General features: G+C 38.7%; 1 protein-coding gene across 1 annotated transcript in view; it reads left to right on the top strand.

The window, feature by feature from the left end:
• Window positions 1-17,878, top strand: part of si:dkey-106n21.1 (solute carrier family 23 member 2) — a 59,826-nt gene that overhangs the window by 29,449 nt on the left and 12,499 nt on the right. Inside the window, exons 4-8 of the mRNA XM_044357880.1 lie at window positions 754-937; window positions 3,034-3,215; window positions 7,989-8,106; window positions 11,264-11,420; window positions 15,242-15,495. Coding sequence (XP_044213815.1) covers window positions 754-937; window positions 3,034-3,215; window positions 7,989-8,106; window positions 11,264-11,420; window positions 15,242-15,495 — 895 coding nt within the window. The remainder of the gene's footprint in view (window positions 1-753; window positions 938-3,033; window positions 3,216-7,988; window positions 8,107-11,263; window positions 11,421-15,241; window positions 15,496-17,878) is intronic.

Raw genomic sequence — 17,878 nt, 5'->3', positions numbered from 1 at the left:
GGAAACACTTTGACATTGAATAATAAGTAAGTTAATCTTTATTTTCACTCTACCTGTGCAATGAACCCTCGCAACTGTGTTATGATGTTTTTTTGTGAAATGACAGAAAGGATAAAATGTAAACACAACAGGGCAACACAACAAAAACAATAAATTCAATTCAATTTTTATTTATATAGCACCAAATCACAACAAAAGTCATCTCAGGGCACTTTTCACATAGAGCAGTCCTAGACCGTACTCTTTAATTTACAGAGACCCAACAATTCCCCCATGAGCAAGCACTTGGCAACAGCGGTAAGGAAAAACTCCCCTTTAACGGGAAGAAACCTCAAGCAGAATCCGGCTCTTGGTAGGCGGCCATCTGCCTTGACCACAAAACATACTGTACTTTGCAAATTTGGAGAGGGTTCCACATGGAAAGCTGTGTCAAAATCCATTTATGACAAGGAATTAAAATGGAAAAATTGAAATCAGAGAGAATAAAGTATAAGCACAGAGGAAAATTGCCACTAATACCATCATTTGTGAAACTGTTGCTGAGATCAGAGTCAGTAAGAGTTGTCACCCAAAAGGCTTTTGCATCAATATTGTTTTGCTTCCTGAGTGAATCTCAGTCTATGAGAAAAACAACGGGCTCATTAAAATCCACAACTCTCCCTTAAGACTTGCCCTGAGAAGATCCAGGTCATTCTAGTCTTCAGAGACATGAAATCATTTGATCCAGTGACCTTTGACCTTATTGACTTGCAGGTTACCGATCCTCCAGGGTGGGACCTTCAGTTTCATCACTCCAACCCTGGCCATTCTTGCTCTGCCTAAGTGGCAGTGCCCGGCCCCAAAAGCACCTGTGATGCTGTCTGTGCAGCTGCAGAACAGCACCAGCCCGCTACAAATGGAAAATTCTGATGAGGTCTGGATGTCACGGATGCGTGAGGTATGTAAAATATCCACTTGGGACACCTTCTGAATGTTGTCAGTAAAGATTATTCTCAGGGCCTTGTGTGCCCCTAAGGTGAATCCAATCCGTTACCTTAGCAATGCTAATGAATTTAGGGGGAACGATGAAGATCCTGTAACTTATTATCACACCTTAATCTTTGTATGCTGAAAGAAACAGTCATATGGTTCAAAATATTCTGTTTATATCTACATGTATGCATCCAGAAAGATCAAACAAAATGTACCAATTTGCAAGAGAAGCAAGAAATCTCTACCAAAAGTGACTTGCATGCCAAACTTCTTGGCAAATATTGAAGATTTATTGAAAGTGAAGAACTTGAAAACAGGAATGTTACAATTTGGGTTGAACCCCAATATTCAGAGTAAGTACAGTAAGCTTTGAATAGTGTTAGAATATTAACATTTTGAGAAAAATACTTGAAATGAGTAAAAACCTGAAAAAAATGGTAAAATGAGACCCAAAACCTGTGTTCAAATGTGGGACCTTGCTAAAATTTCAGATAAAAATCCATAGATTCAGGTAAAGTAATTCCCCAAAACCTGTTAGCGTGAAAAAGTGAAACACTACCATATGCTGTTCAAATGCAAAAATTGTGTGTATACAGTACACACAGAAATGTGGGTAAAGCCACAAACTTTTAGCAAGACCCAAAAACCGTATTAAAAATGGCAAAACTCTGCTAAATTGGATAAAGCAGGATCCAATACCTCTGTTTTTAAATGTTGATTGTTTGGGGAAAAACCTGGAAATGCAAGAACTTTGTGGTAAACCACAGAAATTTGGGTAACCCCCCCAAAATTTTGGTGAAACAAGGCCCCAAAATTGTGTTCAGATGGGGTAAAAAAAATACTTAAATCTGGGTAAAAGGCTAAAAATGGGTAAAACAAACCATGGAAAGTTTGTCAAAATGCAGTTTGAGGTAAAACACCAGAAACTCTGATAAAACCTGACAGTTTCAGTGAAACCCCAACAAATTTGGGATAAAAACACAGCATATGGTCAAAAACCATAAACCTAGATGAAACAAGACCTTAAAATTGTGTTAAAATGCTGAAATTTCAGTATATACTGGAATTTTGTTTATAATTCAATCCACACTCAAATTCTTCAATTTTCACTATTTTATTTTAAAAGAAAAAAATCCAGCTACTCATATATAGACAGGCTAGGTAGGAACTTTATGCCCAGCATTAAATTTACAGTACAACCAAGGACAAACCCAATTTCCATCATATATCATGTACATATTCTGGTTCAGCAGGTTTAATGACAGCTTCTGAAATGACTCAGACTCAGGAAGCACTTTGAGTTTCATCCAAGTTCATTTCAGTTTGGCATGTCAGACATTTTGCACCCATAAATCTCTCGAGTTTTACACAAGATGTCTTTTCCTGTGGCAATTTTAAGGGGGACTGACTGTACAGCTACTACACCTACATAGCTTTCACGAGAGATGATGATGAAGTGCTATAGTTCAGCTTGATTCTGTGGTAGGCCATGTTTTATCACAGGGACACTGCCACAACATTTGACAAGACTTACAGCTTTTTACTGTTCTGATGACAGTTTAAGATGAGGTTATTGATAGAATAAGGACAGCAGGTTGAGAATCATAAATCCAGGTACAGCTACATTTAAGTGACACACAGATTTAAACAGGTTTTTCTTACATATATAGCGCACAAGTCGACTCAACATGCATCAAAAGGATATGTCCAAATATAAGTGCTGTGTGCTACTGTTGGAAACCTGCAGTTGAAGGTTATGTAAAAAAGTCAAAGGAAATGTGGATAATATAGCTGCCCCAAAGAAATGCTTACCATTACCATACCCAAATTAAGAATTACAATGAGCAGATATATAGCAAAGGACTTATGTTTAACTGGGGCCTGTGTTATGAACCTCTTTTTTTGACATTTTCAAAGTACTGAAGAGCATTAAAGTGACTTTGTATTTAAGAAAGACAAATTTAGACATCACTAATGTGCTATGTGGTGCACAGTTGAGTACCAAATAAATGGCATACCTACCATATCTAAATTGTTTTCCCCTTGCTTCACTATCAACAGATCCAAGGGGCCATCCTGGTGTCATCTCTGCTTCAGATTGTCCTAGGGTTTTCTGGGCTGGTGGGCTTTGTACTCAAATATATCGGTCCACTGGCTATCGCTCCCACCATCAACCTCATTGGCCTGTCACTTTTCATCGAGGCTGGCAAGAAGTCTGGAGGTCACTGGGGAATAGCTGCTCTGTGAGTGTTAAGTGTTTTAATACACTGGCTTATTACACACAAAAAAGGGAAGGAATACATTCTTATAGAGAAGGACTTACACATGAGTGGCACTTTCATATATGTAGTTCTATCTCTCACAGGGACAGCCCTCTACTGGACTCTATGGGTAATCCTCTCCTCCAATCACACGCATGCAATCCCCCACTGAAATTTGCATATATGTAACCGGCCAATCAGGACATACCTACTGATTACGTGTGTCTGATGCAGTATGAAAGGCAGAGTCTCACTCCAGCTTACATCCCTCAAACCCGTTTCATCCTGGTCTGCCCCAGCTTCGTTGCTGCTGGCGACGGCACCTCTTCTGCTTCCCTTCAGTTGGGACCACGAAGAGAGCGGCATGATGCAGCCACTCCGCATTTACTGCCGCGGACTTCCTCCATTTAAACGCCTGCAATGTAGGGACCATTTTCAGCTATGTGGCATCTCACTGCGCCGCAACGAGAACGACCTGGAGCCCAAGATGGATCCCCGCATTGATGATGAGTCCCCTGCTTTGTCAAGTACCCAACCGCCAAGACGATGATAGATGATGACATCTTCCTCTTGTCTGTGGCTGCAATATTACTGAACTTCAATGATTTCCTGGAGGTTATGGCCATGGCGGCGGAGCATGTAGGGCTCACACTGCCCCTGCCAGTTAGCCGGCCATGTGAAGGCTTTTACGGCCCAGCTCATCCAGGTTCAATGAGCCTTCATTTTGCCTCCTCTTCCAAACATTTGGCAGTGTGTCAAAGCATCCAGGAGGGAGCTGCTGAAGTCACCAGTCGTGGGACTGCTTTCCTTCCTGAGAGTGCAGAGTCCACATAGAAACAGGCTTTCCCAGTGTGCCCCCTCTGGAAGAGGTCCTCGCAGCCCTTCTGATTCCTTACCCAGCTGGCAGGAAGCTGCTGCCTCCACTGGTACAGCATAGGGACATGCTGGAATATTTCAAGAAAATTTTCTGGCTCGGTGTGCAGCTCACCGCAGCAGCTAACAACCAGGGAGTGTCAGGTGTCACTGTGTCACTGCAGCTATATGCCACTAATGGTCCAGACCATCAAGGTGGTGAGAGCAGGATCCACCATTGCTTGCTACAAAGCAAAGTGGTTGGGATTCCAATGCTGATGCGTGGAAAGGAAATTAGACCCCCTGCCATGTGCAGTAGGAGAGGTTCTCTCCTTTCTGGTGGAAAAGATGATGTCTCATATCACTATAAAAATGTATGCAGCAGCGATTTCCTCCTGTCATGGTTTTGGCAAAAGACCTGTCTTCATCCACCCCCTTGTGAAATGTTTCTTACAGGGGGTTAGGAAACAACACCTGGTGATGCATTTTTTCCAAGTCAGAACTACTGTTGGTGCTCAAGGCCCTAGTGAGTGATTCCTATGAGCCTCTGGAGCGCTCCTCTCTGAAGGCGTTGTCTTATGACATGTTGCGGCAGGGCAAACGTTCATCGGGCACTGCCTACTGTATACATAGAGTCCAGTAGAGGGCCGAGCCTGTGTAGATAGAACAAAGGTTACGATATTATAACCCTAGTTTTAAAAGCACAGATGGAGCCCTCTACCTATGGACCCTGCCACTCCTATGCCATTCACTGAACTGATTTCGGGATGTGAGCTGTAGCGAGATGCTGCCTTTTGTACTGTGTACATCAAGTCAAGTCAAGTCAAGTTTATTTACATAGCACATTTCATAGGACAGGCATAATCTCATTGTCAGGCGTGTCCTGATTGGCAAGCTACATACATGCAAATTTCAGTGGGCGATTGCGTGCGTGCAATTGGAGGAGAGTATTACCCATAGAGTCCAATAGAGGGCTCCGCCTGTGCTTAAAGAAGTAGGGTTACAATATTGTAACCTTCGATACATCCTTGTAGGGCTTGTAAATGCCATTTGTGCTCATGCAAAAATTTTCCTGCAAAACTGAGTTATGCGAATTGCATGCAAACAATCACACAATTAACACAAAGCATGGTGTGTTTTTTGATAACTACAACACGTGTATCTGATCATAGCAACATGGCAACCATAAACATTCGGAGAAAAAGAAGTTCCATTTATTCCATTCTGCCTGTTGACTCACTCAAACAAAATCTAATTGCCATGTTTCTGTTCAGCAAAATGTCTGTATTTGCTCAGTATTTATTGGCCTGGTTGCAGCCTTCTGTTTATTTACCAAAGCAGTAACCTTCACTATCTAAATCCACCTAATCTCCACAACTACTGCTACTGTAACTCCTTGTTCCACATTAACTCTCCTTTCATTTACCTTTGCCTCTGCTCTGTCCAACCCCATGAAACCTGTCTTCATTTACTGCTGCCATCTCCAGATAATGCAGACTAAAGTCATTACATAGAGTGATCCTTGTGGGTTTTAAAAGGTTCAGCACATCCACCTCCTGGTGCCATATGTGTATGGTAATCAGTCATATCCTTCTTAGCCCCAGTGCCCCGCTCCCTCTCAGCAGTTTCCGTACAGGATGTCCAGCAGCTTACAGGAGCAGAGACACGGACTGCTTGTGGTTGTAATTAAAATCTCCTTGTGCACAAAAACTAATGAAGAAGTGCCTTTTCAAAACATGATCAGCATGAACAGCAAAAAAAAAAAAAAAATATATATATATATATATATATATATATATATATATATATATATATATATATGTTACCATTAATTATTCAACACTGTAAGTTTAATGGCAATCCAGGATCAAAACTCAAAAGTGCAATGATTAAATATTGAGACATCAAACATGTTAAGATTGGCTGTCTTTTGTTAAAGGCAGAATGAGTAAGATTTCCCTAAAAAACAATTTATAGATTCATACAAAAATAATCTCTCTCATTCATCACTTATGACCCACTAGAAGTGTGTGGCGGTGCATGTATCTGCAGAGACCCTGCCCTTTGCCTGTATTTTCTTATTTTGCTGTGTTCAGGATGTTTCTGGGTGTCAACCTTTGGGCGGTGGGTGTTCAGCCCCCACCCAATAACAGTGCACGGAGTGTGAGGACATGTTGCTACATTTTGATGTAGTTGTGTCAGGAAGGAGGGGCCAAATTTGAATGTTTTGTTTATAAACCACAACCGACAAATCCTATTCATTCTGCCTTTAAATGCTGTTGTATGACAACAAAGTAGGAGCTGCAAAGTAGACGTTTAATTTCTGAAGTAAACAACTCTCCTCCTTTATTGGTGTCAGCACTGGAGGACAGGAGGCTGCCATGGTAGGGGAAGTGATCTACATTTTCGAGATTGGTGTTATCAGTATGCATTACTGGGGGGGAAGCAATGCTGTCTTGGTTGGCTCATGGAGAACTTTTGTCTTCCTTATGCTCAGGGCCAGTCCCTGGAACCTGTATGCTTGAGCAAATGCACTGCAGATCCCTTTCTATATGGGTAAAAATAGCATTATCTGTAACATGAACCTCCAGGACGGACGTAGTGGAGACCTTAAACCTTAAGTGAACTTAAGTAGAAGAGCTTAGTATCTGATCTGTACGGAATTTGGACACCAGAGAGCAGGTTTTTGCAGATGCAGATGAGATGAATAATGGCTGTAATGAAGATGACTGAGGGCAAAGATACACCCCTGCTTGACCCTAGTTTCCGCCTTGAAAGGCTCAGGCTGAGAACTGTCACTGACATGTGGTCATGGAGTCAATCTCAACACTCTCCATGTATTTCTCTTGACAACCTGATTTTGTCAGCGTTGCCCAGAGGGCTCATGGTTCCCAGAGTCAAAATCTTCAGTGAGATCAACCAAGGCAATGTAGGGCGGTTGCCTTTGCTCTTGCAGCTCCCAGGCTGTGAAAATCATGACACAATGCTTCCCATTTTATAGCAATAAGCTGTTCAATTTCCTTATCATTGTCATCTAACCAGTCCTGGTGTTCATTGGTCTTGAAACCAAAGATTTTATTGCTAGAAGGATGTTAGACTTAAGCACTTCCCAGTGTGCATCAACACCATCAGGGTATGCAGGACAGCTTGAAAAAGTAGTAGTGTCTTAGACTCTGTCATGTTCCTGATGTTCAACCTCGGGCAGATGAGGTTTGTCCTCTTATGCATCATCACAATTGACTGGCACTGGTCATAGAGAAAATTTTAGAATGGCAATCCGGCTTTAAACGGACGGTCATCCACTTAGATGTTTAGACTGATTCTGCTGCTGAATTAAATGTGGATCAGTGTTTTAGCTAAAATGTAAATGTTTAAATCAGATTTGAGTGGCTTGCTCAGTGAAACACAGTAGGAGATACAGCAAGGAGCTCTTTATATTCTCCAAAACAGAATAAGTTTTTATTATTTCCAGTAATGTTGCCTGTTAGACCTTTCTAAACGTTTACTAGGTTGCAAACTTTCCCACTGAAATAACATGCACCATGGCACTCATATCGGTCCTGAACAGTATTTCATGCACAGTGTGCAGTGTTTTCATGCACAGCATGAAGTGTTTCATACACAGCATGGAATGTCATTCAAGGGCAGGGAACCGCGTAAAGTATTTTACAATGTTTCAATGGCCACTTTTGCCTCACTTGCACTTACCAGTAATCCTCTTCACATGTAGGCATGCTTACTGTGTAAAACGACATGTTTTAACTTACTCTTACTAAATAACTGTGTCATATGGAAACATGCCATGCTTAAGCACAATCACAGTAATATCTGTGAGCGAGGGCAAGGCCTTAGGGGAAACGACTGTGAGTGACACATTTTGTCCTGTCTTCTGTTTTTCCACAGCACGGTCTGTCTGATCCTCCTGTTCTCTCAATATCTCAGCAAAGTGGATGTTCCAATGATTGCTTACAAGGATAAGAAGTGGAAGGTTTTCCAGTATCCACTCTTCAAGCTATTCTCTGTGAGTTGTTAACGTTATCCAGATGTCACACATTAAGCTTGTCTTCTGTCATGGAAAAAAAAAAAAAAAACATTAAATTTTAATATCAGGCCCTTTAGCCCTTAAAATCTGTTTATAACCTCCCTGCCTTCCTTCAAAGCTATACATTTTAATGACAAACACAGCAAAACATTCTCTACCAGAAAAAGTTAAATATTCTATTTTCTGAAATCTGCCAGTATCAAAGAAACATCTGTCAATCCTGTAAGCAAAATTTATTTTAAAATGTTTTTGCGATAATGGTGTGGACCAAATCAAAGATGAAATTTCTAAACAAGAGAAGTAAAGTTACATTTATTTTAATTATTTTCATATTCAGAACAGGTCCAACCACACATCTGGTTTTTAAAAAGTAAGTGTTCTATAGATTCTTGAAGCCTGAATTACTGAAAAATGTTGTTTTCATCTTGTGCTGTTGTTACAAGAAAGAGTAAGAACTGCTCAAAGTCACACTCCATCCACATAATTGACATAGACTGAACAACCTGTTTAAAGAGAAAAAAAGAGAAAACAAGTTTTTGGACTTTCACAGTACAGAACATAACATCCTCATGTCAGGGAGGCCTAGAACAGGAAATCACCCTTATTGGGACCAGAACTGTTGAGCTGATTACATGACAAAAAGAAGTAGTTTCCTAGAACTTACAATATAATATGTGTGAATATTTCACAATGCTCACCTTGTTTTATTAATACCCAAACAGCAGTCAATGTGACTGGGGAAAAATGAATACAAATGTTTAAAAAAATGACAGTGTTAAGGGTCTTTTTTTTTTCCTTTTCAGGATTGAAGGTCTTTTCTTTAAATGTTTGTCCTGAGCAGTCATAACCCCAGTCAAACCCTTTTGTGAGATCATGGGAGCCCCATTTTTAAAACTTTCAACTATGACTGTCTTGTAATTACAGTTACCACCTGTCAAGAAATCACCTTTGTTAACCTTTATTTATCCAAGGATGGGATTTAGCCAAGAACACACGCTCCTTTTAACTTCTTCCCTGCTTCACATTCATGGTTACTGTACATAACATGCGAGAGCTGACAAGCACAACCACAATCCTCAACTGCTCGCTGTCAAGCAGATCACTCTCATTTTGAGCATAGTTTTTACATACATCAAGACTCCACTGATACATATACTGCTTTGCATGTAAGTTTAATTTCATTTACTTTGTGACCTGCAAATTTTGCACTTAGGAATAATGTTAATGAACCTTTCCTTCCGTAAACCAGACACATTTCTTTCTGTTCAACAACAACCAAAATAAATACTATAAGTGTTGGCAGAAGTGTTGAGTTCAGTCAGCAATGCTTTGAAGCTCCTGGGTGTGAATTTATGTGACTCCTTGATTAACAGGGATGAAAATGTGCATGTATGCTAAAAGTTTGTCAGGTTGGGGAAGCAGGAGTGGACCCAAATGCAGAGGCCAGAATGCAGATTTGACGAAAATCTCTTTCAATCATGGATGGTCAAGTACAGGCAAACAGAGCTGCACAGAACTAGCAGACAAGACAAGACAATAACTCAACAAAGACGCAACTCAAAACCAGACTTTAAATACAGACTAAACTAGTCAGGGAATGGGGAACAGGTGACGAGACACAAAGGCAGGCTGGGAGTGATTGGCTGAGGGAAACACAAGAAGCAGGGCAGGGCTAACGAGGGTGATGCAGGGCAGGTGAGGAGGAGTACATGAACACACACAAGGGAAACACAGTAACAAAACTAAAACTCAGAAAACAAATACATCTAAATACAACCCACACCAACCTGACCAAGAACCATCATGAACCTAAACTAAAGTATACAACACACCAGGCTAAACAACAAAAGGCAGTCCAAACCCACCACCCAAATACAACAAGATCCATATGACCAGAAGGACTAAACAGAACTGCAAACCAGGAGACCCCAAAGAACACAAGAACATATAAAGACCAAAAAAAACACACAAAGTCCAGGCAGGGTGTGATAAAGTTTAAATTACAATAACATCAAATTGAATGCAGAAGCTTTTCTAGAGAACTAAAGACCTCTGAGTCAGTTTGGCCTCAGGGTTCAATCTTTGAAATGATTTATGTATAGCAGTCCTACACATTTTGGGAGAATTACTCACATCTTATGAAAGCCAACAAAGCCTTAAAAAAAAAAAAACAAGCAACAAAGGTCTGTTGATCTTTCAATAACCAAGTTCTTATAGTTACCCATCAGTATTTGTTGCCTGTCATCAAATACACAAAACAGAAAAAGCAACACTTTTTAGCGTGAAGGAATGAAGCCAGGGATTAAACCCACTGTATGAGGTTTGCCAACACCCAGTAGTATACACAGTCTCTTGCCAAGTCCTATTCGTCATTGAGTGAGCATATAATGCATGACATACTTTGGCTGTCAAATCATATTGGATGTATATTTTGTAGTTTAAATAGGTCTCTTTTATGGATATTGCCCAATTTATCTCCCACTTGGATCCTATAGGTGAAGGTGTCAATATAAGATCTAAGAAAAAGTCAAGGAAATATAATGAACATAGTTTGCTGGCATGTTTTCTGCACTCAAGCTGCTGTTTATCTCTCCTTGAAGAGAATATGATAAAATCATTCTTATGGGCAACTCTTCCAAGTAATCCCTCTACAAATGCAATCGCGCACACTGGTGCCTCAGGCTTGTTACAGGCTCAGCTTTAATGCAAGTACAGTAATGAAATTCATTGCTACATTAGATTATACTCATAATTCAGTATGTTCTCAAACAAGGTTGTAGTTATAATCCTCATTCTTGAACATTTAAATAAACCAATGAAGGAATTCCTTTGCAGAAATGTATCCTGTTGTCATAATTAGGGGTGGACCGATTTATTGGTTGTAACATTGGACTGTCATGGGTTTTTGATACAAATATGACAACAGGTAATGTTGGCTATGAGAAGGTAGGTATTTAAGTGCAGATGATATTTTAACTTATACTGTAGCTTCAATGTTTTCAGTCTTCAAAACATGCAGTGAATTCTGCCTCACCAGGCCTTAAGGAGCTGCTTAAATAATTGCAGCAATATTTTACGTTGATTGAATCCAAGGTCAAATGCATTGAGACACTCTGTATCTGATAACAAATTCTAGGCTTTGTTCGGGATGTGTGGCGGGTGGCTGGTCTGCTTCTTACTGACCATCTTTGACGTCCTGCCTTCGAAGTCTGATGAGTACGGGTACTCAGCCAGGACTGACATCAGCCTGGATGCTGTGGCAAACTCCCCGTGGTTCCATGTGCCTTACCCAGGTCAGTGCACAAATATCATACATTTAACACAATACTTTTGTTCCTGGATACCTAATTGGTCAAACCTGGTGAAATTTAAACCTTACAGATATAAGCATCACTTTAGTAGTCACGATGTTAGCAGCCATGGTAACCAGGGAGACTGAGTGGTTTCTATGCCCATTCTCTTTTAATGTTATATATAATATTGAACATTCTGTACTTTAGATGAAGGTTGCACAGCTGCTCTTTAATGATCCGCCAAAATGTTACTGAATCTCTTGGAGCGAATGAAAATTACCAGTTTTTGCTTTAATTGCTTAAAGTATATTTCCTGATACCTTCAATGATGATGTTAGATCTATTAAATACAGACAGATTTTCATAATAGGAATAATAATAGGAAATTCATGAGAACAGTCATTTGGCTACAATGTAAACAGGCAAAACTCATGCAGGATTTGCATCTGCATGTGCTCCCTATTTTCTAAAAACATGTATTGCAAAATTCCATAACCTTTGAACTGATTTTCAAAACAAATAATAATAATCATTTTAGCAATTAAATGTTTTCATCTTGTAACAATGATATAGATATATCTCAAAATATGTTCTTTGTCAAAAATTGAATGCATATGTCTGTCAAAAATTTAAGTCCATTTTATGACTTTTTGATTATTTGCACATGGCACCTGCTGTTTGCAGGCATTGCATTGCTCTGACCATGTGGACCAGACAACGATCTAATATGATACAACTGTCATGAGACAACTGTGCCAATGAAACATTAAACAAGTCTTTTTATACAATAGAAGGCACAACACATTCTCCATAAACAAGTTGGAAAAATGTCTGTACGCAATAGTTTTGGCAGGACTTTGTATTATTCATTGAATGTAAACGGTTATGAATTAAGGACATTTACCACAACAGCAACAGCAAAAAAAAAAAAAACAAAACAAAACAAACTGCTGCTTTCACTCAGCTATCTTAATTTGAACCCAAAGACCTTCTATGAATGACTTTTTTTTATTTTCAAGTCAAATCTTCAGTTGGTTTGACAGTCATTTGCTCATTGTAGAACTGGTATTTGAGGTTTGTTTTATGAATATCAACCCATGTAGTTTTGTTCATGTGTATCTTGCTGCATATTTGTTTTAGAGCATGTTCTTACATGACTTTCAAAGACTTAACCTATTTATCTAAGAAAACAGTATCTGCAACATCATCCTGAGATGTTCATGTATGTGCTCTTATGCATCAAAGGATACTGTCATTTTGGATTTTACCTTTGTTGAAATGTTTGACACCTTCACCTGTTGACACCTGCCATAAAGCACACACTGGTCCACTGTTTAATAATTTAATTGTCAAATATACTTAACATTAGATTAGAATAATTATATATTCCCAAAGGGGAAATTGTTCCTGCAGCGATATGCATAAAAAGAGCATAATACTGGAGGAAAACATCATCGTGCCAGTATTACACAATACACATCCTTCAACACATCAGTACAATATGAAAATGTACAACATATACAACATGGGGTCAAAGCAATTTACACAATATTCACAGGGATGTGCTGAGGGATAAAAATAACAGGTGCTAGCTGGGTTTTTCAAGTACTCCAATCCACCATGTAGGTGATCATATGCTTGTATTTGAGTGCATAAGCATATATATACAGATTGGTGGATCAAGGTTTAAATATTAGCATATTGCATTTGTGATAATAGTTTCTTTTGGAGGTAAAGACCTGAAAAACATGTAGGGGATGGGTATGAAGGGATCCTGTCTGATTTTGTATAGTCTAACCAACCATAGAGAGCATGTTAAAATTGTATCATATATTTATCAAAACTTTTGTAAAAGAGTGCTGAACTAGAGCACTCATTAGATAAGTTTCCATCCATCATTTCTCTTCCCATTTCAATTGTACAAAGAAAACCTTGAAATAAAAGTTTTTACAAGTTTTTCACTTGGTTGATCTGGAAACATTTACATAAAACAGATAAGTTGCAATAAAGGCTGATTTTTTTATGTTCCTTGTGTTGAACCAGTACAGTTTCTGCTTCTGCTCTTTTTACTGCAGATGAATCATTCATGTCATATTGCCAATTTACAGGCCTCCACTCCACCAGTAAAATCAAACACTAAGTATAAAGAAAGTAGGGTGGGCTCAGTGTGTACAAAACCACAACATCTCTGGTTCAAGTCCAGACGGGGCACGTTGTTGCATTCCCATCTAATTAAAAGCAACAGTGCATATGTATCAGTTACTGGTGTTGTTGAGGATGAATTTCATTTGGTATTTCATTGTCCTTTCTACAGTGACTTGAGGAATTGTTTGTTTGAAAAGATCCAATTCAAAAACCCTGATTTGTTTCGGTTGTTCAAAGCTGATATGTTGAGTTGGCTTTTTGATATGGAGATTTTTGTTTTAGCAAGAATTATAGGAGAGGCTTGGCTGAGAAAGAGAAGATTGTGTCCATCATAACAGGACATGTCTCTCATGTAAACTAAATGTTTTGAAATGTTCCCTTTTTGAATCTGTTGAACTGTACATCATTATAAGTCATGTGGCCATCCTGGTTATTAAGCCCATACAGGCAGGGCACCAGAAAGGTGCAGGACACTTAAATAAACAAACCAATCAATCAAATACTGGTGCTCAGTAAAATTATCTAATCTTGTTTCAGATCTTGAATATATTTGCATTAAGATAGTTGATAGAAACAAGCACTGCTTCATGTTTCATTTGCAGAAATTTTCTTAAAATCTTGTAAAATATTGATAAACTTTGTTCCATAAACTTTCTACCCATTGAGGGGACACATGATCCAAAACACACCTGCCAATAACAGGAATAGCTTGTGCAGCAAGAAGGATGTGATCCCTCACTGGCTTCCCACCCATGTATATTGGTTTTATTTGAGCATCTGGCCAAGCCTGGGGTCATGCCAACTATTTTTGTTCAATATGTCCTTATGCTGATTCAATTTTTTTTTTTTTTTTTTTTTTGCCAATGAGCACCCCAAAATACTTGCATTCAACTATCCCCACAGGTTAACCATGTATTTACTATGGATATTCTGTGTGAATAGCTGTGGATACAGCTTCAGCAAACTTAAATGAATTTCTTGTCAGATAATGTTGTGGATAAGTTGTAAGAACAGAAGAAGGAAAGGAGCACACCCTTGCAGAGGGCTAATGTTAGTTACAACAGGATCAGTGAGCCAATATCCCACATTCCCTTGTTGAGTCATTCGTGCAAGAAATCCATAATCCAGAAAAACTGTTGGGACTAAGTGAGTGCTGAAATGGATGAGTTCACTGTGTTAAAACTTTGCAAAATGTTAGGAAATAAAATCTTAGCATGATATTTGGATCTGTCCAAATGTTTGCATACAACATTGAGCAAAGTCAGCATGGTGTCATGCAGACCTTTGTTCTGGCAGATGTTGTGTACTGTTGCCTGGCTATAAATCCCTCGATAGTTCAAGAGAAAAAAATACATCTTTGCTTTTTAACATATGAACCCTGTTCTAAGCACATTGAGTTTACGCCTGTTGTATGAAATGTGCTATATAAATAAATTTGACTTGACTTGACTTCTTGCCCTTTCAGGTCATCAGGTAGCTGTCTGCAAGTACTTCTCTTAATCAAAGCTAAATATGGAACATTCCATTATTGTGCTACAAGAAGCTGAAACAAACCACTAAAAGATTTAAAATGTGGTATGATTTTGGCAGAAATCCAGTCAGAATCTTTTAGTGTAAGGTTGTTTGTATCTACATGTGTGAAAGCTAATATATGCTTATTCTGTACCATACTGAAGGTCAATGGGGTATCCCTACAGTGAGTGTGTCTTCAGTGTTGGGTATGATGGCCGGCGTCTTGGCATCTACCATGGAATCCATTGGTGACTACTACGCTTGTGCTCGTCTGTCCGGTGCCCCTCCTCCTCCAACTCACGCCATCAACAGAGGTATTGCTGTGGAGGGCATTGGCTGCATCCTGGCTGCTCTGTGGGGAACTGGAAATGGCACTACCTCTTACAGCCAGAACATTGCTGCACTTGGCATTACCAAGGTACACAATAATAATAGTCTCCTCTTGTGTTTTATCACTCTTTGAAATTGCATTAATTAATATTTTAGCAGACAATACAGTGCTAATGAATAAAGGTCCAGTATTTAACAGATTCAAGAATCACATACAAATCTACTCATAATAATTTTAAAATGCACAGTGTAAACTGGTTGTGGACTGCATACTACTCATACCCTTGTCTTAATTTATATATATCCAAACCTAAAGCTGCCAGTGTTAGCTTCTGTCTTTTTGCGTTTAGTTCTAGAGAAAAGAACCAGTGTACTGTATCTTTGACAGAAAAATGCTTCTCATTTCATGTCTGAGTCAGTGGAGCACTTGAGATCTAGCAGAGCATTACTTCATGTCTGAGAGAGTGAAGCACTTGAGATCTAGCAGAGCATTCTGATGGTTAATTGCATCTCGGCACTTCCTCAGAAGAATCCCACTACTGTCTTTAGTGCTGGTACATTGCAATGAAAACTCAAGTGGACTTCTGTAAGCTCAACCCATCAAGGGCTTAGTGAGAGGCATGCAAGTGTCACATCTTACCTTGAAAGCTCTGTGATTTTACCCAGAGGTAAACTTTTATTTCTCATTTTTCTGAGTAGCATGGATTATCATTCATTTTTCTCAGTTTTCAGGCCTGTTTAACAGAAACATGTGTTAATGCCAGACTTTATTCACACTCACACTGCAAAAGCCCATTCATGTAATTTACAGCTGTATTATGTATTATTGCAACACATGATGACTGTTACATATTACTAAGTGCAAAGGGGATGTAAAGGAAGGCATACTACATGACTTGTGGAATGCACAAATAATGTTGATTTATGGGGGATTTAATGTCAATGTAAATTTAATTTAATAATGTAAATTTATGGGAAATTTTACAGCTAGAGGACATTTCTCTTGTAATGACAATAAGTATATGTTTATGGTGTAAAATCCACATATAATCCATCGACTGTGGGCATCATCCAGGTACCTCATGTTCTCAATAGGAGTTTGACATTATTCAAGTTTATTCAGAATCATGATGTTTACAGAATACATCAGCTCAAACAGACTTAAAATGTTAAAACAACACCATCAACAACACCATACACATAGACACAAATCAAAATGACATATGTAATCAATAAGAGGAAAATTTACATTTTTAAAAAACTGAATTGGAAAAGTGCATTATTTAATGCATAGCTTTAATTGTGTGCTTAATGGGGTTTTAACAGTCATCCTATTCCTGCTTCTCGTCCCTCAGTGAATGATTAAAATTACTGTGCTTCCATTTTGGCCGCGACTCCCTGAAAAAGAGATTTATGCCTCAAGACACCATTCTGGTTACATGAAGGGCAAATAAAAGTAGGGATCAAATATTTTACACAGGTGCAACCACAAGTCAGGGATTAAATAGTCCTTAAAGCACTGTGTCTCTGTGGACAAGGATTTGTAGCTCCTCCCAGGGAGTAAAAGTTAGAAGAGATAGTGAGCAGACCGACAGGGGTCAGATATGATTTTGCTTGACTTTTTGGTTATGGCTTTATGATACAATTAATGGGAGGGGAAGCCTATAATTCTGGATGATTTATTGATTGTGCACTGCAGTTGTTTGTTAGACTTATTGTCTGAGCTGCTGACCAGACAGAACATTTAAATGGTCATATATAACAGAAGGACGAGTCAGTGTTTTATCTTCAATTTCACGAGTTGCCTGAGGAGAAAAAGTTCTTACAGTGCTTTTTTCTAGCATGTGGTCTGAGTTGCTGCTCTATTTTAGTGAGTTGCTGATGGGTTGCAAATAAATTTGATTCAGTCTGTGACTGTTATGAGTTACCTTGAGATGTGTACAATATATCCTCTATACATGTTTCATTACTTTTTTGCAAGACACTAAACCTTATTCTGATAAATTACACTTTGAAGAAATTGACGTAATATTAAAACAATAGCCACTCATCTGCATGGTTTTAGTAACTCTGTGTTATGGTGAATAAGAACACATTGTGTATACATAAAGAAATATAGTATATAGTATATTGCAGATGTACCCTGATGGACTTTAAACCACTTGGTTTTAGGCAGCCATTATCAAAACAGGACAATGTTTATTGTACTGAAATTATGATATGTCAGAATAATAACCACTGAGGCTAAAGTGAGAAAGTCCAACACTTCAAATGTCAAACTGCCATCACATCTTGTTAAATTAGTACTTGTTTTCAAAAATATCATTTTCACATTCTGGCAAAATTGAAAAAAAAAAAACGAATCAATATAGTTCAACAACTGTAAGAAACTATGGTTGGGTCACCAGAATAAAATAAGAAATGCATAAATATGCATTACTGTATTCTCTCGGCACTTACTTAAGACGTTA

The sequence above is a fragment of the Thunnus albacares genome, chromosome 7 (assembly GCF_914725855.1).
Source record: "Thunnus albacares chromosome 7, fThuAlb1.1, whole genome shotgun sequence".
NCBI classification, from domain to species: domain Eukaryota; kingdom Metazoa; phylum Chordata; class Actinopteri; order Scombriformes; family Scombridae; genus Thunnus; species Thunnus albacares.
Note: the sequence above shows the minus strand (reverse complement) of the source record. Positions and strands in the feature narration are given on the sequence as shown.